The 22,231-nt window shown below is 35.0% G+C and overlaps 1 protein-coding gene across 2 annotated transcripts in view; it reads left to right on the forward strand.

The window, feature by feature from the left end:
* Positions 1-22,231, forward strand: part of LOC107093193 (contactin-4-like) — a 240,968-nt gene that overhangs the window by 70,428 nt on the left and 148,309 nt on the right. For both annotated transcript variants that reach the window (XM_015388077.1, XM_015388076.1), the window contains exon 3: positions 14,470-14,602. In XM_015388077.1, the coding sequence (XP_015243563.1) occupies positions 14,470-14,602 (133 nt within the window). The remainder of the gene's footprint in view (positions 1-14,469; positions 14,603-22,231) is intronic.

Raw genomic sequence — 22,231 nt, forward strand, 5'->3', positions numbered from 1 at the left:
TGTTTACTGTATTTATACATAGTTATGAGTTTTGGAAAAGTATTGGAGCAGTATAGAATGCTTCCAGAGTTAATTCTTAAATATTTTTAAATATTTTAAAATGATCTCAAATCAGAATTTCTTAAAAGAAATAGTATTTCTTAAATTCTAATCCATTCATATCCTTCGTCATATATTTACCACGGCTCAACTTCAGTTTGTGTTAAATTTATTGCTTGATTTCATTCACATGGTCCTATTTATTTTATTTACATTTTTTTTGTTCAGACAGAACAGATCAACACACAAAAAAATATATATTTGTAAAATCAATTTCTAGATGTTTTAGTATAAACCTTAGATATTTGTCAGACTAGTCCTGTGTGGTCTGGTTCAGGCAAAGAAACCATATTTTTTTAAGTGTACCTTGCTGTGTTTTAAAGGATTTGTATTTTTTGTGAAATGATTATGTCCAGATTTGACGCATTAAAGTCTTTTTGATTGTGATGTATGAGTCATGCTGGCCTGCCCTTTACTATAAAGCTGAACTGGAAGAAAATCTTGGTGTATAAATGAACTTTAAAATTTTCAAACCCATTTAGATATTTGCTGTAGGTCTGGAAGAACTTGCATCTCTACGACTATTCATCTCTACCACTATGCATCTCTACCAGTTAACCTAATGAATCATTTTTAAGAACTGGAGGGAACCTGGAATACTGTTCAAAACTTGCCAATACTTAAGAATCAATCATCAACTTTACTGTAAGTCTAATTATATGTCAAGCTATTTTCCCCACCAGTGTTTATAACTAAAGGGAAAATTGACCATAAATGCAATCTTAGCTGTATTATTGTACTAAAGGCCTTCGAATTAGTTGTGTTTATTCTGTTGCTGTTTGCAACCAAAATATTGAAAAAATGCCAAGCAAGACTTGTTGTGTCCATAAGTGACCTATGTAATTACTAAAGATTTATCCCCAAACAACCAAATCTCAGCAGAAATAATTAGAAAAAACAGAGATGAGCAAACATGTTGCAGTATTGTTCAGTAAATCCTCTTTTGGTGGGATTTTCCAAAGGCTTTTCTTAACAAAACTAAACCCAACTCAGTTTGCTGTAAACAGTGGCAATTCTCTGAATAATAGGAATCTGAGAGAGAAAAAAAAACAACCTTTGAGACCACAGGTTCTTTATACATTATTCTGTTTAAAGGAAAATATTTGATGCTTTTTGAGAGAGGATTTTTCCTGTTCTAACTCTCCCTTTAGGTTGGTAATCAATGCTAATAAATAACTGTCATGCTGAATTTTGCACAATAAAAGACTAGCATACCCTCTAGTGAGATTAACAACGAGTCTAAATGCTGCTCGGGTCTCTGAGTATACTTTGATCGTCTACAACTGTAAGGTTTGCAGGAAAACACTGCATGTTTTTTACTTGGATGTTTTCAGTTCTCTGGGGCATTCATTCTACGCAGCTATAGATAGATCTGACAGTGCTTTCATATAACACAATGCTTAAGCCTCCTGGTGCTCAAAGGTTTTTGTTGGTTAAGCTAGAAAGGATAATTTTGCAATATGCAGCTTTCACAAAAGGATTATTCCATCACTAACATTTATTATGGTTCCTGAGATGCTACTATGAAGAAAAATGGTCAGTCATATTCAAATATTTTCACACAGGGAGACTTAAAGACTCTTAGATATCCAGAGATGGTGAAGGGGCAGGTGAAAACACCAAATGTTTATTATTGTTTGGAGATGCATTCAACCTAAACAGTTGGCACATCTAATTCCATTGGAACTGCTGTATGTTTTTGCTTTCAGTGTCACATTTGGTCTATCGTATGGTTTTAATGTGATGCTCTTACAGGATGAAATGAAAAATTATAATGGAGACTTCTGTGAAAGGGTTCAAAGCAGTTCATATCTTAGCTCAGCAAATAAGACCCTTGGTCCCCTGTCATTGTGTATAAATGAAAAAGATTTGCTCCTGGAGGCAGTGTATGTGAATTCTGGTTTATTTGGCCACTTAAGGTGTTATTTTTGTCCATTTTAAAACATGTATCTCTGACTGAAAATTAGCGTTTTACCTTTTGAAGTTAGAGCTTGCTTTGAGAATAACACAAATGCTATTTTTTTTAATATTTTTTTCAAAAGAACATTACTTTTCTTTATTGTTTTGTAAATCACTCTCACAAAAAAAAATGCTGCGGGTATGTGCTTTTCAATTACTCATATGTGTCTTGTTGATAAAAAACATTGTTATTTAAAAATAAATAACGATGGTAAAAAATAACAATGTGTTATATGATAAAGGATATTGTAAAAAAGAAATAGGTTTTGACTTTATTGGCTTCACAGATCGGTGCCTCATGCCATCATGGTTTCTAGGTGACATAAATTACACCAAATTCAGGGGGAAACAGCTGGACTAAGTTAAACTGTCCAAATTCACAGTTTCTGACTTCTGTTCAACAAAGGATCCAGCCTAAGTGGAACGGGTATGCTGGTTCCTTGAATTTGGACACAGCCTGTGTCGTATCTTAGAATGACGTCCTCGAAAAGTGACAGCTGCAATGACCTATGTCCATTGTTCAGCCTACAGGGATGCAGCTGCTGTTTGAGATGTGCCACATTAAAATCTGAAAGGGGTTAATACAGGGAAATCTTTTTCTGGGTTTTTGTATGATCCACAGAGGAGAAGCATGAGGGGAAAACAACCAGTTTATCGTACATCACTGGATAATTCAAATCATAACAGTAACTCTGCAGACTAATAGAGGTAATCTAATGATATTACTGCTGAACTATTCATTAGCATAAAAGAAAAAATATTTTTGAATATTAGGTCTGTAATATAAGTACAATAGATGTGACTTATCTATTTAGCCACAATAAGAATCTTCTTAAACATGGAACCACAAGGACTTCTACATGGGACAGAGATTTGGCAGAAGAAAAGCGGGTGAGGCTTCACAGGTTTGAAATCGTACCGTCCCACAAATAAAAAATAAAGTTGTACGTTTTTTTATTTCTGAATCGATTCCTTTCGTGGATAGGCCTTCCTTTTTGCCCCGATCAGAACAAAAAAACTGTTAAACTAGTATCCCAAAGATGGCCTTTTTTTTTTTTTTCCCCTAAGTGTAAATTTTTTTTTTTCAGATTTGTATCCCTCTCTCTCTAATGGTATAGTCTGATCATGCACATAATAAGAAAGTTGGAGATGAATCACAAGCGATTCACTTGTAAGCACATAAAATTTGCATATTAAAAGTGACATCATACCAAAGATTATTAAATTTATGTCTTATAGTGTGTCATAGAATAGTTTTACATGATTGGAGAATTCACACATATTGTGGAAAGAGATCAGAGTTTCTGCTTGACAGCTATTTTATTCTGTTAGAACACAGATTAACTAAGAATGTTATAAATATCCTGACGAAATTGTTAGATTTTTCGGATAGTAACTAATGATACTAAAAAAGATCCAGCAGATGCCTAAAATTATTTTTTCAGTATTTTTACACTCTTTGATGATTTGTTTAAGGCCTTGAATTTGTTTATTAGTGTTTGATATTCTGTTGTGTGGTCTGAGACAGAAATAGTAAAAAGATAATTAAAACATCAACAACTCTTTGGTTCTGAGGAAAATCTGTTTTGAATAATAAGAATATATATATATATATATATATATATATATATATATATATATATATATATATATATATATATATATATATATATATATATATAAAAACAAAAAAACAAAAAAATGGTTTATTAAAAACTGGCCAAGACATTGAAAGTTTTGACTTTCGCAAAAATATAAAGTAAACAACAAAAAAAGTCATATTTTTTTGTAATTCGTGTTTTGCTCTTCCTAATTGGAATTTTATGGGTCTGTCTAATTTTGTGTACCTTGCAAAAGAAAAGCTGTGTAGTCTCCTTATTTCTGCCAGATGATAGATAGTTCACCAGTAGGTTGAGGTGGGCAACACTGCATTACCTTATGTGCCCACCCCCCCAAAATAAACAAAGAAAACAAGAAAAAAACACACCTTTCCTCAGTTTCTTTATCATTTCATTAAATCTATCTTACATTAAACAGAAGGTTTTCCATTATTCATTTTCAAACAAAATCTTTCAGTATATCTGGAAATGAATTTATTACATTCACAATACCTGAAGAGATATCGATCAAGTCTTCTTTAAAAGATAGTATGACAAAACCTGGTTCTTTTAAATAATAAAAAGAAATTTGGGAGTAATCACCACCTAATTAATTGGTTTTAAATCCTGTACGGTTACCAAACAGACCCAATGCTGCTCAAATACAATTATGGGGAATTGTGAAAAACTGGATTCCTTTTTGACAAAACTATAATCAGAGCTTCATCTCGTGCTGTGAATGCAGTGTACCAGAAGCTCTGTCACCGCCCTGTTTGAACTTGCTCAACCACATTTGACGTGATCTGTGAGCAGCTGTAGGATTTTCACTAATTGCATCCAGCTTAAATTTAAGGGGCTGATAAGTGCACCTCAACCTCTCTTTGCTGTGGCTCATTAGAGATAACTTGCTGGTCATGATAAAGGCTGCATGAGGCCACACTCTGCTCCATTTTGACATGCAAGGTGACTCAATAAGGAACTGGGAAGGACAAAATATACACTTGCCTTCCTGATAATATATTAACATCATATCATCTGGCTTTAGGTCTCATGCTCTCCCAGCACTGTGCTTCAGACTGTGTGAATGCTGTAGAGCTCATTATCCACTGCACGGCCAGAACAGCAGTCACTTTTCATCTTCTGCCTGGGTTTGAAACTTAATCTTTGTCCCATGTCATTAAAAACAGGGCAAAATCTCTTGATTTCACTGGAAAAACTCAAAAATACATGGTGGCTCTACATACTTGGCCATTCTGACTGTCATATCAGTATTCCCCCTACGCAGCCCCACTAAACCTGTCAGGAGCTTCCTAATGGGCTGGAGGAAAATCTTGCTTGCAGAGTTATGATTCTTGACAAGTTCATTTGTAATATTCTCATTTTCTGTAATGTGTAACTTGAATTTAGTTTTTTTCTATGTATAAGTTTGGTAATGGTTTGCAGTTTATACCACTCTAAGGAATCAGAGGGACTGTGAGTGTGTTAACGCACAAATGTGAGTTACTGTGTAATGCAGATGGAGGCAGTCTGGATGACTGCAGTGCTTGATTTAAATCGTTTCAGTTTTTTTTTTTTTACATATAAAATTCACAGCCACATCTAAGCTCCTAATATTTTCTTCCTGATGATGCATACATTTTCCTATGCATACATCAGTAGAGCAGTTGAGCCCTTTTCAAATGTGTGCTGCTTACACTAGAGATTTTATAATTATATGTAATTTTCACTGTCAAAAACCCATAAATGGAACACCAAAAAATGCTTCAACTCAGACATGCCATGAGATGTGAATGCAGTTTTCAAATAGTATAAAAGACACTTTTCTCATTGCACGCTTGAAATTGGAGTGTTTTGGATTTCTCCATACATTAGCTGAAAGGCATGATTTATATGTCAGTCCAGAAACTCACTTTGCTAAAGTGCGTGTCGTTCTTTAAATACATACCAAAAAAATTTAAATACATCTATGGCAAAGTTTTCAGTGTTTCCAACTTGCAGATTTTGTGTGAAGATGTAGCTTTATCCCATTAGCAGTAACAAGCCTATTATGCAACTTGTCTGGATGTAATTAGACATTTTGCTGATGAGATCATGTTCTGTTCAGAAGAATGTATGTATACATGCATGTATGTATGCATATATATATATGTGTGTGTGTGTGTGTGTGTAGCTTGGTATTAATTTCAATACTCCTGCTTGTCATTGTTCCTTAGAGTAATAACAATTTTCAGGAAGATAGTGTGTGTGAAGGTTGTTTCTTGTAGTTCTCTGTAGCATTGACCTGAAGTTAAATCTTTTTTGTGCAGTATGCATGGGGTCTGCAGAAAGGTTAGTTGCCCTTTTCTAGATACTGGATAGTGGATAGATCAGCCCTAATCAGGCTCCTTGCAAATTAAGGCAAGGCAAGGCCATTTTATTTGTATAGCAAATTTTAGTAGCAAGATATTTAAAAGAACTGTACATGAAAAAATGGAAAAAAAAGGAAAATATAAAAAAAAAAAGAACTATGAACTAGTTCGTTTTTTGGAATTGTGAACTATGAACTGAACTAGTTCATTTTATATAAGATATAGAAAAATAAATAGCAGTGGCATAGAGGTAAAATAAATAATTAAGGATAAATAATTCAGTAGTGTAAAAATAAATAATTAACATGATAAGATAATTATAAAAGAATAAAAAAGTGCATCTAGTAAAACGTGTACAGATGCATATATTGCTTGTGTTGCTCCTGTGTTCCAATTGCAGAGAGTGGCTTTGCTATATTTGCTGTGATAAGCTTATCAAAAGTAGTTTTAATATTAAGCGAGAAAGTCCACATCGTTTGTACATTCAGTTCATCAAGATTATGATCCTGCCTTAAATATGATTACACCGTCAGAGCCGTGCAGACTCCCATCTACTGGCGGTGCTCTGTCACTGTGAATCCCAAGCAGCAACTGCCTCAGGCCGGGTCACCTCTTGGGGGTTTTCCCTGATGTTCGTGGCAACTGGAAATAGATGTTAGCGTTTACAAACTTCCCAAACTACAATAATAAAAGCAAACATAGTTTGCTGGCAGGTTTCAAAATTTTACGTTAAGTTAGGCGTTAATAAACAGTTTCAGGGGAGTGATCACGCACCTCAGATCCTCAGAAGCCCATGGGGCGCTACTTTGGCTGCTCAGATACATCATGATTTAAGCTTTTTTTTTCATAATAATACACATTTTGCCTAATGTATAAGATTTGTTATATTTTGCTGTTTCTTCATTATGTTTTTGATCTACTTTATTAATTGTGAAAAGTATAGCTCTTCTGAAACCTTTCTATCACCTTAACATCCATCTCACTTTGAAATAATCCTTGCCTATTTTGCATACCCAAATGGAAAAGCAAATAACCAAGGAACTGTAAGCCCAAATTACATGTGTGATACATCATTTGAAAGCTAACACCTTCTTGTTTCTGAATATATAAATGAGATAAATGGGTGAGTAAAACACAGCCCAAGCTGCATCAAAGTTTTTTTTTTTATTCACAAAAATAATAGGTCTTTTTTGAACAGCAGTAATAAAGACATACTTGAGAATAGGCATGTCTCATTGTATTACATTTTTTCTACATCATGTCAACCACAAATGCACAAAACTTTACAGTAGACCTCTAGCTACAACAGTTCCAGAGCTGTGGGGGTTCGAACTTTTGGTGTCTCCAAATTTCTCCAAATGTGCCAGGTGTGCCAAATGCTTAAACTCAACTATTTGACTCATATAATAACACTGAAGCATTTTGATGGCCACAAAACATTTATGAAGCAATTATTTTAAACTTTTTTTTTTCAGAATCAGTGTATATAACAAAATGTAACATTTATAAACCTACAATAACATAAAAATTAAAAAAATTAAAAAAAATAGTGAAACTGCTGCTTTAAAACTAAAATAAGCCCCAGTTCCTTTTCTGAGCTGTTTTTTTTTTCAGCCTTAGGCATTTGTATTAAAACAAAATCAGCATCCAAACTTAAAAAAAAAATAGGACCGTAATTATTCAGCTTCAAACTGCGAGCAAAGATGCAGACACTTTTATTTTGTAGATAAGAAGACGATGTAAAGAAACATACTAAACATTGCGGGTTAACAGCTGAGAAAACAAGTATTAGGAAGTAAAAGTTTGCAAGATGCTAAGCATTAGCTATGCCCAGCTAACTTTTCTGATGTCAACAACTGGATGTTATGTGTTGATTTTCTCATCATCGAATATTTTTATTATGAATACGCTGGATTACTTTTAATCTGTGGACCCTTATAGATGAATTAAATATAAACAATTGAGGATTGGATTGATAAAACGACTTCTGGATATATATATATATATATATATATATATATATATATATATATATATATATATATATTGTTGTAACTGGGTTTTCATGTTTACATTTTGACATGCTGCTATATCTGTGTTACTTGTGCTTTAGTGCTTGCTGTGTCCTTAACTTTAGCTTGGTGGTTGAATTGTTGAGAATCTAAGCTTTCCATCAATGTATGACATGTCTATATAGGTAAACATTTTATCGGTGTAATTTTCATGTGTTCTGAGTTCTTACTTGGAAATGCTTTAAATCGGGTGGGTTTTGAAAGGCTATTAAATAATAACATCTGAGTTTTTGATCTTTTTAGCTTTAAACTTGTAGCATTTTTTATAAAATTCTTTAAAGCAGGGGTCTTCAACGTTTTCGAAGCCAAGGACCCCCAAACTGATTGCGAGATAGAGCAGGGACCCCCTAATTATATATATTGTATGAAATTGTGTTTTATCAAGCTGGTCCTATAGTCACTCTATTACATATGGAGTCATGTTATGAAAGTAATTTCTCCCTGGGATTATTAAAGTATTTTTGATTCTGATTCCTGGTTGATGGGACAGGTGTTGTGAATGAAACGGTGCCCAGCTTGAAAAAGCTCCTGTGTGTCGCTAAATGTGTGCATTGATGACTGAAAGACATCTTCTGCTTCCATTTATCTGTTTACTACAGTGTGTTGAATTAATGTTAATGTGTATTTAAAGACATTTTAATTAGTGCAAAAAATTGCAGGAGGGAATATAAAAAAAAGTCATCAACCAAGACTTTCGCGACCCCCATGCAGTACCTCCGCGGAACCACCAGGGTTCGCGGACCCCCTGTTGAAGACCTCTGCTTTAAAGTGTTAACCCATAAGTTGGGGTTTTAACGGTTATTCAGATAACTGCTTATTTACAGGGCAAATGTTTGTTTTCTGCATTAGCTATAATCCATCCCCAATCTAATAAACTTAAATTAAAAAATGAAGAAGCACAGTAGGCATTGTGATTGCCTACAAGAGCAACCCTAAAACAAATTTTAGAAATGAAATCAATCCTAGACAACATGACCAAACCATGACATGGTTTAGTTCTCCCTTCTGAGATCTAATGTCACCACATAGACTGCCTTAACATTCATTCTGAGCTATGGATGCAGTGCTAACTACAAGTTGTTTTTTTCACAATTCTGTGTTCTGTGCTGTTGATTGAACTCAGTATGGCATACAGTATGCATGAGGAATTCTCACTGACTGACACAGAAAGACTAAATCATCAGTGGTTCACACATCAGGTCACAAATCACCACAATCAGGGATGTACAGCGCTATCACTGCAGCATACTGATGACCTCATCCCAGCAGCATGTGGGGACATATATTACTATTATTAAATCCTAAACCATGTTCTGCTTTCCACCTGCGTGTCATGCACTGTTTTTTACTTGTTCTGTGTAATCAGTTGTGACTGAAAAAGTACTGTTACTTTATAGGAAGCAGATTCATATTCATTTTCTTTACTTTTTCTCTCCATGGCAGCACACTGTCTGCCCAATGAGATATTTCTTTAAGGTGGGCTGTAAAGAGTTAAAAATAAGGAGTTTAATTAGATTTAATATGAAACAAGTGTACTAAAGTCAGTCTACTCTTCTTCATAGCAGAAATGCTTTTTCCTCTTACATCATTGTTCAGTGACATACTTTCTTTACTTCATCTTGCTTCCCCCAAAAAATCTTCAGTATTAAAAAAACACAATAGTTTTATGAAGCAGTGATTTTTCATGCCACTTAGTCTATTCTGTTTAATTTGTTGTAGGATGACTTGAATAGCAGCTTAGAGGTTTTTCAATCATATGCTTTTAGCACACACTGTGGACTACAGACTATGAAGGATAATGTGTTAAATACACTAATTCCCTGCTTTTTTCAAGTGGATTGTTGTAGGTAATAAATATGACTTATATTTAGGGGAGTTGCGTTATTTGTTTAGGATGGGCTATATTTTTGTGCATTTTGTTCTGGGTTAAAATGATTCTCAAATCAGTGACACCTTGCTTTGACATTGTATGTGACATTTGGCATTGACAAATCAAAAAATGAAAAACTAAACACTGCAATTGCAAAAAATAATTAAAAAATTCTTAATTTACTTAATAGAAGATTAGAAGTAAAAAAGTAGAAGTAAAGAATTTTTAGCTGCAGCATTTTTTCCCAGTAAGAGCTGTAACTGTTTTTGGGTCTGAGAGTTGAGCTGAACAAAAGCTTCTACATACTGTATATATATAAGTACATATAAGTATATATATATATATATATATTCTCTTTTTTCTGATTATTCTGGTATTTTGCACAAAGAAAGGCTTTTTAAAATCTTCATTGTCTTTGAACAGACAAAGTGTTCTTAGATTTATTCTCAAACAGTGAAATTTATATAAAAGGTTACTGATCCGTCTATACTGTGAATTTATATATTTACTTTTAACTGTATGCCTGTGTTATGGCTGTACTATGATCTTTAGTGCATTACAGAGGACTACTGTTCAAACAGCAATCATATAATAGCACATAAAATACAAATTTAAAGTGCAGATGTCATAAATATGCTAAATAGGATATGACATCATTAAATGACATTTAGGAAACAGTGTAGCATACCCCAGTTCCATTCCCCTGGGAAGTTTTGGTAGCACCAACTGCTGTTTTGTACTCTGTTTGCAGGATGGCCTCAAATAAACAACCATCCATGCACACCCACACACACACCCAACAGCAACACACACATTTCATCTTAGAAATAGCAAACCCTTAGGTTGTGGTCAAGTTAGGTCAGACAAATGCAGAGATGCAGACATTCGTTTTCATTCATTAATTGGGTTTTACCACATGTCTGAGATATTAGCTGAGGCCACCATTAGCTAATTCAATTTACATAATGAAACTCAGACCACACTGTCCGTTCCTTTAACTGTCAGACACTTGAAAAGCTAATTTTATTATCCTACTACAGCTTACATTAATACAAAGAAAGATGTTTAGCAGTAGCGACAGATGTAGTTTAGAAGTCGGAACAAAATGTGATTCCCTGACTGTTCCCTTAGTTAGCAATCTCTTGGAGTGGTGTCCTCTGTTGTTTTTCTTTTTTTAAATATGAACTCAAAGTACTATTACTAGATGTGTAATGAAATGTGTATTAGATGTGTTATGTTAAAATTACACCTTGGTGAGCACCAGGGTTTTAAATGGGATTGTTAATTTTATGTGGGATTTTATGAAAGGAAACAAAGAGACATCTTATTTCACCTTATTCCAACGGGTGGAAAAAATTGAAACATTGAGTTGTTTACCAAATAGAACTCTCTGAAAATAAACCATTTGGCAAGGTAAAGGCAAAAGCCTCAAAAGGCTAAGTGCAACTGTAGATTACACTTGATTATATAAACCCTGCATAGGCAGATAGGTAATTTCATAACATTTTCTGTAATTACTATTTGCAGGTCTTCAAGGCATGTCTTTGTTTTTATTTAATTCGCTTAATTGAATATTTTCAACTACTTGATAATATTTTTCCTAAACCTAAACTACATAAAGACATGTTATGTTGTCAAATTCAATGTAAAGACAGATAGCAAAGGCATACGCAGTGGATAAGACTGAATGAATTAAATGTATGGAGTGATCTACTTTACAGCAATAGTCTTAAAGAAAAAAAACAAAAACAAATTAATATACGTTGAAAAATTAAATAAATAGATTTCTTTTTTTTTCTTTTTCTTTTTCTATCTGGGGGGATCAGCAAAGCTTTGTTCATATGTGACTCATTTTCAGTGTGGACACATTGAAAATTCTGTTCATTTACTGTTCATTCTCTGACCCCAGACACAGTTTTTCGGCTGAAACTGACTTCAGTGCTCCTTTGGAGGGAGGGCCCGCATCAACACTCGCTGAAAACAGTAAACTAAGAACAATGGGTACTTTTACAAGTTGTCAAAGTCTCCAACAACACAGAAAAAAAGTCACTAGATTTGTCTCTAGATGCTCACAAAGCCGTTAACTCGGCAACAGTGTTCTCATGTCATAGGCTGAGTAGCCAGCAGGGGCTACTGTTTAAAAGGGATAAACAGCTACGGCACATTCACTGGTAGGGAATAAATATTAGTGATATACTTTACATTGACGTACAGCTGCACAGCTGCAGCCCACTGGCGGTCTTTAACTTGAACGACAGTATACACTAACGGGGATACGGTTTGAACAGCATATACAGGAGAATGATTGACATAGTTAAGGCATTCCCTCTGGCTCTGATCAGTTGTTTCTGACCAGGAGCGATGTGTTTCTGCAAAAGTCAGGAAAACCCCTGGGAGGAAGGAGAAAAGCTTGTTTTTTTCACAGATTATATATCAAATATGTTACTGTCAGGACATAGTGATAGTTTTAGCTTACATATTATATCTTTAAACTGAACGTTTTGTGTGTATTATTGAACCATATCATATATCTTTTTTTTTAAATCTACAATATTCTTCCATTTTCCATTAAGGTGGTCTTTGATATATAAATTTCGGTCCTAATTTTGAATCCAAGTCTGCAAGTCAACTTTTTATTAGAAAAGGTACTTGTAACTCCTTGTCTGTCAAGCTTGGACTAAAGTCCCCCATTTTAAGTGTAGACCAATGAAAGGTTGTAATGCTATAAAAAATGTCTCAGATAAGGATCCTACATACTACATTGCTGCTGCATATTTACTGTTTTTCTCCTCCATAATCACAGTAGCTTAAGGTCAAGTCATAAAGTTCTCCAGCAGTAGATTCTAACAATAGTCAAGGTTCCTCTAAAGTTCCTCATGAGACCATTGCGGCAGAATACCCACCTCTATGCTAGATCATTCTACAGAGGTACAGGTTTAGTCCCTTGTAGACCTATTGTCTCAACCATACTAGGGCTGCAACTAATGGTTATTTTGCAAGTTGATTAATCCATTCATCGATTCATTTTCTTCTGCTTTATCCGGGGTCGTGTCGCAGAGACAGCAGTCTAAGCAGAGATGGCCAGACTTCCCGATCCACATACACCTCCTCCAGCTGCTCTTGGGGGACCCCGAGGCGACACCAGGCCAGCTTTAGAGATGTAGTCCCTTCTGCGTGAGCCTGGGCCTTACACAAAGCCTCCTCCCAAGTTGATTAATCTGTTGATAATTTTTGCGATTAATCGATTAAAAATCGGATATAAACAGCTACCATAAAGAAGACCTTTTGCAAAATTAAACCAACTTTTCCGCTCGAGTAAGTCTGGATAGGACATATTAACAGACAAATAAGATTTTATCTTAAATGCAAAATGTTTACATATTTTTTTTTTTTTTTTACAGTTTTGGTATAATTGCTGCCCAAGGTGGGTTGCTCTGTCAGCTAAAGGCACATTTTAGGTTCTCTAGTCCCTAGTTAACTATTATTCAATTACTAAATTAGTTAATGATTTTTTAAATCATGGATTTATCACGATTAATCCAATTAATAGTTTCAGCCCTAAACCATTCCTAAAACCTTGTGCAGTGTGAAAACATCCGGGTTGGCCAGTTTATCCAACTTGATGCTTAATCCAGACATCAAAGATTGTTTTGGGGGCTGTTTGCTGTTATCTAGAACTCAGTGTGGTGCTGTATGATGCTAATTTGCATATTAAATAACCAGAAAGTATTTATATCTTTTGTGTCATATTCAAATGAACAAATTTTTTTTTTCAAAATATCGTAATAAATAACTTGAATCAGTAAGGGGTTTAAAACATGTACTCTTTGGGTACACATGGCTTCCTGTATTGAAAGGCCTGTAGTGATAGATCAAATTTTCTGTAAACAACACCTAACTCTAACTCACATTTTATCATTTCACCCTAGTTGCACTTTTTTGATATAAGCTAAATTGTATTTTTCTTGCTTTAAATTTTTCTTAGATACATCTATGCTTAATGTAAGTTACCCAGATTTTATGAAAATAAACCTTTGGTCTGAGATAGTCTTGCAATTTGGATTATTGATTCTATTATCAGTAGAAGCAGCTTTTTTTAAATATACCTTTGTATTATGTATCATTATTTTACAACAAAGAGACTAATTAGATGTACTTATTTGATGTAAATTGTATGGGCACATAATCCTAGCATCTGCTCCAATAAAGAAATGATAAAAGAAGACATAAAAACATGCTATCGGCAGCTTTTTAAGTCAGCGTTCTTCCCAAATTAGTCTCTATATCCTATTACCACCTAAATAGGTCCTGAAGACACGTCTCACTTTAAATGCTTTCCCTCTGCGCCTTGAAGTCATGACAGGCACTTTAAATTGATATGTTTTGTCTACTTGTGGTTTTCCCCTCTGAGAGGCTTGAAGCTGCATCAACTGGTCTCTGCCACTGACTAATTGGCTGTTTTGCAAACAGGCTGCTGCACAGGTTTATGTTCAACCATGTTGTGTTTGCTTGTGGTCCCACAGAGCGCAGCGTCCTGCAGAGTCCTGCTTTCACCAAACAGCCAGGCAGCATTGTGTATCCTGTGGAGACGGTGGGGAACAACAGAGAGGTGGTATTCAGCTGCGAGGCCCAGGGTACCCCACCTCCCACATACCGGTGAGTCTGAGAAACCTCATATTTTTTTAGTCGGCAGCGATTCTCCATTATCAGTGCCAGATCTGCTGACAGTTCAAATATCAACATATTGCACACAGGTGTCTGCAGCACTCCTCCTTTGCATTTGTTCATCTCTGAATGGCAATAAAGATAAACTAATGGAAAATAAAATAGTCATAAAACCTGTAGCAGACTAAGACACGATCAGAAATCCTGATACTGCGAGGCGGATCATTTCCTAATATGTTAAAGGCTCTTCATATTTTCTATAAATCAACAGTTTCCTAGATTATAAGAGACTCTGTATTCCAAGACAGAAATATTAAAAGCACCACCGCCAGAAAAAAATCCTTCCTTTTTTTTTCCTTTCACATTTTGCTTCATTACAGTCTAAAACATTTTCTTATATTTTTTAAACCTTTTATTATTTTTGCCTTTTTTTATTATCTTTGTGTGTAAACAGTTTGGGCACTATCTAAGTAAAAATTGTGATTTATATGTGTAAGCAAAATAAGAAAACAGCTTCTTGCCAATCCTTAGCTGCTAGTTATGCTAAGTATGCATTTATTTTCCGTTGCTAAATTAGTGCAAACTACCTCTGGTCATCTAGTTCACAGTTTCAAATGCTTGAACTGATCGAAGTTAATTTGAAGTACTGCAACTTAATACAACTTCTTTTAAACTGAGATTTAATAAACATTTCTGTACACTGATAAATTTCAAATGGATGTTTTAATACCTTTTCTTTTTACTTTAGAATTACAATAGCACCTAAACTTGACTGAATTATTTTACACCAATTACACTAATTTATTATTTATTTATTATTGATGAAATTAATAAGAAGTTAAATGTAACGGTCAGAGACTTTCTTGGCATTTTCCTATGAAATAGATGAGATTTGTTTGGTTGGTTTTTATTAAAAGCTTCTTCAGCTCTTTATTTTTCCAGTTTTTACAGCTAATGGTTGCAAGGCAGAAAAAAAGATTGTCCTATGCTGTAATATTATGCAGAGTAGACTTTAATTATGCCCTTGGATTCTACTTCCCATTCAGCGTGAATGAAAACGCTCCAGGCTTTGTTTCCTGATGAGCCAACAAGACAGTCTTGGCTTGTTAGCTACAGCTCTGGAAAATAACTCACACATATCCTTTCGCATCATGCCTACCCCGATCGGGATCAGAAAGCTGCGTCTTGTGGCTTGTGTTTTGTAAAGAGTATTTTTTTATCCGACCCCCTGCTGGAAACGAGCTGGGTATCCGTTGCCTGGGAAAGCATGTTGAGCTCTGCATGCAATCATCCAGTTCATAATCTTTCTACTCTTTTAATTTTCCCCTCACATTGCACAGTTCTTTTTTGTTCCAGAACTGTTGCGAGTTAAAGTTGAAGTTAGTCACGCTTGCTAACAGAAATGACAGGGATAAACTTTGAAAGGATTGCAGTGGTTCATGCTTGGGACAAGGCCAGCTTTAAGTTTTGAACTAATCAGCTCAGTCTTGTCAAGGTTGCTGTGTCTTCCTTTTAAAGCTTCTGTTTACAACTAAACAAAAGTTGCAACAGGCATATGAGAGCTAAGTCAAAGTCAGTATTTGATGATCAGCTGTTATTCATAAGGAAATTGTAACAATGCAGGAATGTACATGTAATTTAACAGCCATCTAACAAAACACCATTGGGCAACGTTAGTGGAAATGTTCTTAAAAGAGATTATAAAAAAAAACATATTAAAACCAGAAATCCTTTTTCAAATAATTTTAACAAATCTAAAGTGAAAAAAATCAATTAGGTCCCCTGACAAGTAGGCTGACCTTCCTTCAGGTAGGTCTTGTACAGGTCTAGGATAAGGAAAAAGCATCCAACATTGTAGTCTAAGGACTTTACCTTCAGGTCAGATCTGTAGAGTATGTTTTGTAAAAAATCAGCAACCACTGAGACAGTTTCTTCCCCTGGCTGTCTCTCTGATAAACACAATTAACACCTTAGAAATGGAAAAATCAGCCATACTGGTGTAAAAAGAAAGAAAAAGACAAGACTTCACAATTCACTACCTCCCTCTTAATTTTCTTTAAATAAAAAAAAAAAAAAACGATGTAGATTATATAAAGTATTTATACCTCATGTCTGAACTCTTTCGGTGCTTTAAAATTAAAATCCATTAACAATTCTGGCTTTACATAACAGAGTTTTGGTCAATGATCTCATTATGCTTGTTGCAGAAATATTTTTTCTCTTATAACTTATTAACTTTTATGGAAATTTATAATGTATTAAAATTACAAAAGTATACAAAGGAAAAACTTTGAAAGAAAAAAAATAGCCTTATAAAGACCCCTCATAGATGGAGACCAAACATATTGAGAGAGACAAGGAACGCTTTAAGTCAAGATTAAAGACAGCAAGGGGTAGTAGTCTTTTAAGGCTGCTAAAATAGCATGCTTTAAGAAAGCCATTAAAAGTTTTGTGTTAGAGGAAAAGGAGCACTACAGGAGACTGTGTGCTCTTAGATTTCCTTTTCATTCTGTATAGAAACTGTTCTGAAAAGAAAAGTGGGACAATATTCGTTGTGACATAAAATACACCTAACTAGTTGCAACAAAAGCTTAAAAACCATTAAGCTTGATGTTGCATTTACCCAAAAATGTGTTTTCCACAAACCAGAGCAATGAATTTACATGTTATCCCTATGAACAAGCTTCAATCGTTTATGAAGAAATATTTTTAAAGTTCCATAATAAACTTTTATGCTTTATCACATCATGATAATGAATCAGGGAGTAGATGATGTGGATGCATCTCAGGGTGAAGAAATGCACTAGACACTAAGCCTTTTTTTCTCCATTAAAACTTTAAAAAGATAAAGATTAAAAAAAGATTTTAAAAAATTGACATAAAATGAAGAAAAGATTGTTATTTTAGAGGTTTGTGGCTGGCTTTTAAAATAGCTAGTCTAATTTAGCCCCTAAAATGACTTATATTATTCAATATTTGTCGCTGATCTATCGCTGTCCTACTCCTTAATTCAGGGTGGGGCACAGCCAGACACAGCAATGCCCACATTTAACCATAAATAAGGCAATCCATAGGCATTAATGCAAATTATTGAGGAGAAAATAATGCAAAAATAAAGTTTAGCCATAAGAGAAAAAGATGTGTTGATGAATACGTTGGAGAGTATAAGAAATGTGTTTGGAAGTCACAGTAGTAGGATGACATAAAAAAAAAAAAAAAAAAAAAAAAATTATGAATGGGTACAACTCATAGTCTGTTGTATGGGGTGATCATATGAACAATGTCATTCAAGATGGCAGTCAGTAATGTAAATTAACAATGGCTGCTATATCGCAGTCCTTTGGACCATTTCATGTTTTCAAGCACATTTCACACTAAAGCTTTGATTTCTAAGAAAGAAAAAGATTGAAATGTGCTGTACCTCATGCAAACATTTTGCAGAGAGAGGAAGCTGTCGATAAAGATAATGATCAACTTTATAGGATCTGAAACTCCAGCATATAAGTTAATTCGTTGTTGATTATTGGGGAGATTCACACAGGTAAAAGACAGTTACGGACTAACTGTAATATATATATATATATATATATATATATATATATATATATATATATATATATATATATATATATATATATATATATATGGATAAGTAACACACTGTACTATCAAATTGGGCAAAGAATACACTTGTTTAGATTAGACCAGATCTGTTTGATCTGCATTAAGAGGACTTTGGCATATAGCCATTAACTAGTCGTCATCATAAACCTGGCAATCAAGTTCTCTCCCTATTCTCCCATTAACAAGGTCTCTCAGCAACGCCTGTATGTCCATGTGCAGCATTGTGCATGGTTGTCATGAGAGTCCTTAAATATTTACAGTTATTGGTGTGGTTGTTGCACACCTTGTCACAATTTGTAGGTTATTCTCTGGTTTACATATATCGTTTTAAATAGGTAGAGGAAGCCAATGGTGAGGTAACATTTAAATATTTGACAAAATTTGATTTAGAATGAAAAAAAAAGATGGCTCAGAAAACTTTGTTTCTATACTGTATGTGACAGCTCATTATGTGAAGTAGCTGCTCACAACTGTAACTATATGCTGGAGTTTCAGATCCTATAAAGTTGATCACTATCTTTATCGGCAGCTCCTTCTCTCTGCAAAATGTTTGCATCAGGGACAGCACATTTCATTCTTTTTCTTTCTTAGAAATCACAGCTTTAGTGTGAAATTTGTTTTTTGCATGTTCATAAATGAGAACCCAGATCTCTCCATCTTCAAGTTCCTTTACTTCAGTTCTATTTAGTTGTTGATGTAATTAAAATCAAAGGTACATATGTGCATAAAAGCCAGTGGAAAATTAAACGTGGATACCAACTGTGTGCTGTAAAAGTACAGTCTGTATTGACGTGTTATATAAATTCAAACCCTTCTTGGGCTTCCATAGCTCAGGGTGACATCAGTTAATCAGTTTTTGTCCTTAGATGTGTACTTAATAATGATAAACCAGCTCACTGTGTAATACCAATACCTGCAAAATTGGGACTCATCATAGTCTGCTATGGCAGCATCGTGATCTGGGTTTTCTTTGCTTCTATCCTCTCAAGTAACACCTGGAATGCAGAAAGCAGACATTGGATTTCTTATTGTCAATGTAAATCAAGATGTGTAAAAACCAACTTAAGATTAAATAGAGATTAAAATGCAGTTTTGGTAGTCAACTTCTTCTCCAAAGAGATTTGAAGAACTTTTTCTAAAGCAACACTGGATAACTTTTCACCTGAGTACTTTTTTCGAGGTTATTACACACCAAGTGGTATTCAAGTACTTGGTGCGTATCAATGCTCAGTGAGGTCAGCCCTTTTCAGAAATGTTCCTATGTCACTTGGGAGGGTTGGATCTATCGCTGAATGCATCATGTGACCTACAGTGCCACGTTATGGCAGTATGAGCTACCTTTAGACATCAGAGCTAACTAAGCTAAAAGTGGTTTATTAATTGTGTAGCTGTGCAGTGTTGCCTGTTGCTTCCAGGGGTGTTCAACCTTTAAATTTCAGGTTTACCATCCCTATTGGCTAAATGTTACACATAGTTGCTTTAAGGTAAATAGGTTAGTTGAGATTTTATTTTATTTTTAAAAATATTGCAATTAAAAAATAAGGAATGCTAAAATTAAATCAACAGGTCCTTCAAAAAAAAAAAAAAAAAAAGTCTAAGGGTTTGAAATGATTTCAGTTTCTCCCAGGATATTTTATTTGTTTTTCTGTTAAACTGAACAGCATCTATGGAATATAAAAAGTGGTATATGTATTATATTTATAGATCTTCAAGTGTTTATTTCATAAAAGGCAGATTTCTTGACAGAGGTTTAAAAACACTGAAGATTCACTGTGGATGTTGCTGTAGGAGATGTAGCATTGTACAATGTGTCATTGTATTTTAAAGCACAAGGACCAAACAGACTGGGCTGTATTAAAAGGCTCATAAGCCAGATGGTGTGATATTTTGCTACTGTTGTACACAGCCAGTTGTCACATGATTGGATAAAGCATGTGCCTAACAATTCAAACTGCTGTTGTGGCCAGCTTGCCATTATTAATCACTGTAAACAGATATATTAAATTCTCCCTTCAACATGTGTTTGATGTATTTCTCTTCTCTGCTTCGCATAGAAGAGACACACGACTGCGTCTTGCGGTTCAGAGTTCCCCTCATGCTGTGCCTGACACACTCAGTCGTTTTTGGAGTGGAAATGTGTTCGAGTTTCACAGAAAGTCTGAACATTGCTGAATAATGAATGCTCTCGAAGTGAGAGGAGTTGTTATAGGGCTCTACAATTTGCTACAAAGGGACAATAGCAGCTTTTGGTGAGCAGTTATTTCTAACTATCTTCACACTCGGCTGGCGCAGACGTTTGCTCTGTGGAACATTTAGAAAAAAGCCCTCATTCGGACTGAGTTAATTCTTCCAGATCCAGTTTGCAGCATGATCCCTCTCTGAGATAAATAAAAAGAAAAAATTTCAAGGCCAATTGCGGTAGCCATTCTCTTCAAAATTTTAGAAAAAGCCAGATAAAGAGCTGAAGTGATGATTGGCATAGAAAATCTCTCGCAGCATTTGGTTTTCAAGCTGCCGCCGATTAAACTGTTTATCTTCTGTTACAATGCAGCCTCTCTCTGAGCAATTACAGCTGTGTAAAAGGCTGCTTCTGTATTAGATTGAAATCCTTTTCAAAGAGAACGTGAGACTCCTATCTGTGCATGATGCCTGAATGTCACCTGCTTCTTCCACTTCCTGCCAGCTTTGCTGCTGTTTTCAGGTCCAAGGTGTTCGTTCACTTTGGGAATATGTTGATATCTTTCTGTTTGCTGCAAATGAATCTCTGCTCCTGTCTTGTGGGAAAGCATCCTTCTCCCACAGGCTTTTGTGTGTGTGCGGTAATAAGGCTCTTGAGAGTGTGCACTTACTTATAACTGAACTGGAGAAGGGCCAGAAAAAAATACTGTGATGCACATTTTTCCTATTAAAAGAAAAACGTCTTTAAAGTTGCTCAGTGAGTGCAGACATGCTCCGGCCCACAAGAATTCTGCTGTTTGTTAGACATTTGATTGCAGCAAGGCGGGTAGGCAGCACAGCCTGACATTGTTTTTCATGTAATCAGCCCCTGCTCACATTTTCTATGATGGCCCTGCTCCTGCTCTACAGGCGGCCATGGACACGAGACTAAAAATAGCTGATTTTTCGTAACACAATTACAGATTATGTCTATTATGCAGCGACTTGTGAAAGTATTCATCAGGTTTTTTTTTTGAGAACCAAGGAGCACAGCAAACAGGTCACAAAGAAAGTTGTGGAGATGCAGGCTTAAATTACAAATGCAAAATGTTTTCATAAGCTTTTAAAATCTCGTTGGAAACTATGAAAACTATCTTCTTAAAAGGGAGAGTGCAACACAACCATACCAGTGCACGATGTAAACATAAACCCAAACTGACAGGATGAGCATGGAAATCATTAATCAATGAAACAGACAGAAAGGCTTACAATAACTTTGGAGGAGCAACATAAATACAGACTTACTGTAGGGTGGGAGAACATGCTGATAGGAAATTTTGGCCTGTATACTATGCAAGAACAAGACATTTTGTTATTTTGTTGAAATGAGATGGAATCGCTTTAAACAAGAACAGAATTCATTCTAGCCAGTCATTTTACACTCCACAAAATTTGGGTCAATGTCAACATTTTATGCAGCATTTTATATCAAACAATTTAACCAAAGTATTTCACATCAAGAACCCCCCAAAAAAGTGATTAAGAACATCAACAAAAAATGTACCAGAGCCTGATTCTGTTGGAAGTTTCTTCCTGTTAAAATAAAAAAAAATATATCTACATTGTCACTACATGCATGCTCAGAATGAAGGATCAAGTCTGACAAATTGCAATTGAATATTTACTGTCGCCACATATTCATCCAAGAGGAGCCTATCCTGCTAATTAATGAGTTGATGCAATTAGCTGGGATGGATGGATGGATGGATGGATGGATGGATGGATGGATGGATGGATGGATGGATGGATGGATGGATGGATGGATGGATGGATGGATGG

Source organism: Cyprinodon variegatus, unplaced genomic scaffold (assembly GCF_000732505.1).
Source record: "Cyprinodon variegatus isolate N-32 unplaced genomic scaffold, C_variegatus-1.0 Scaffold412, whole genome shotgun sequence".
NCBI classification, from domain to species: Eukaryota; Metazoa; Chordata; class Actinopteri; order Cyprinodontiformes; family Cyprinodontidae; genus Cyprinodon; species Cyprinodon variegatus.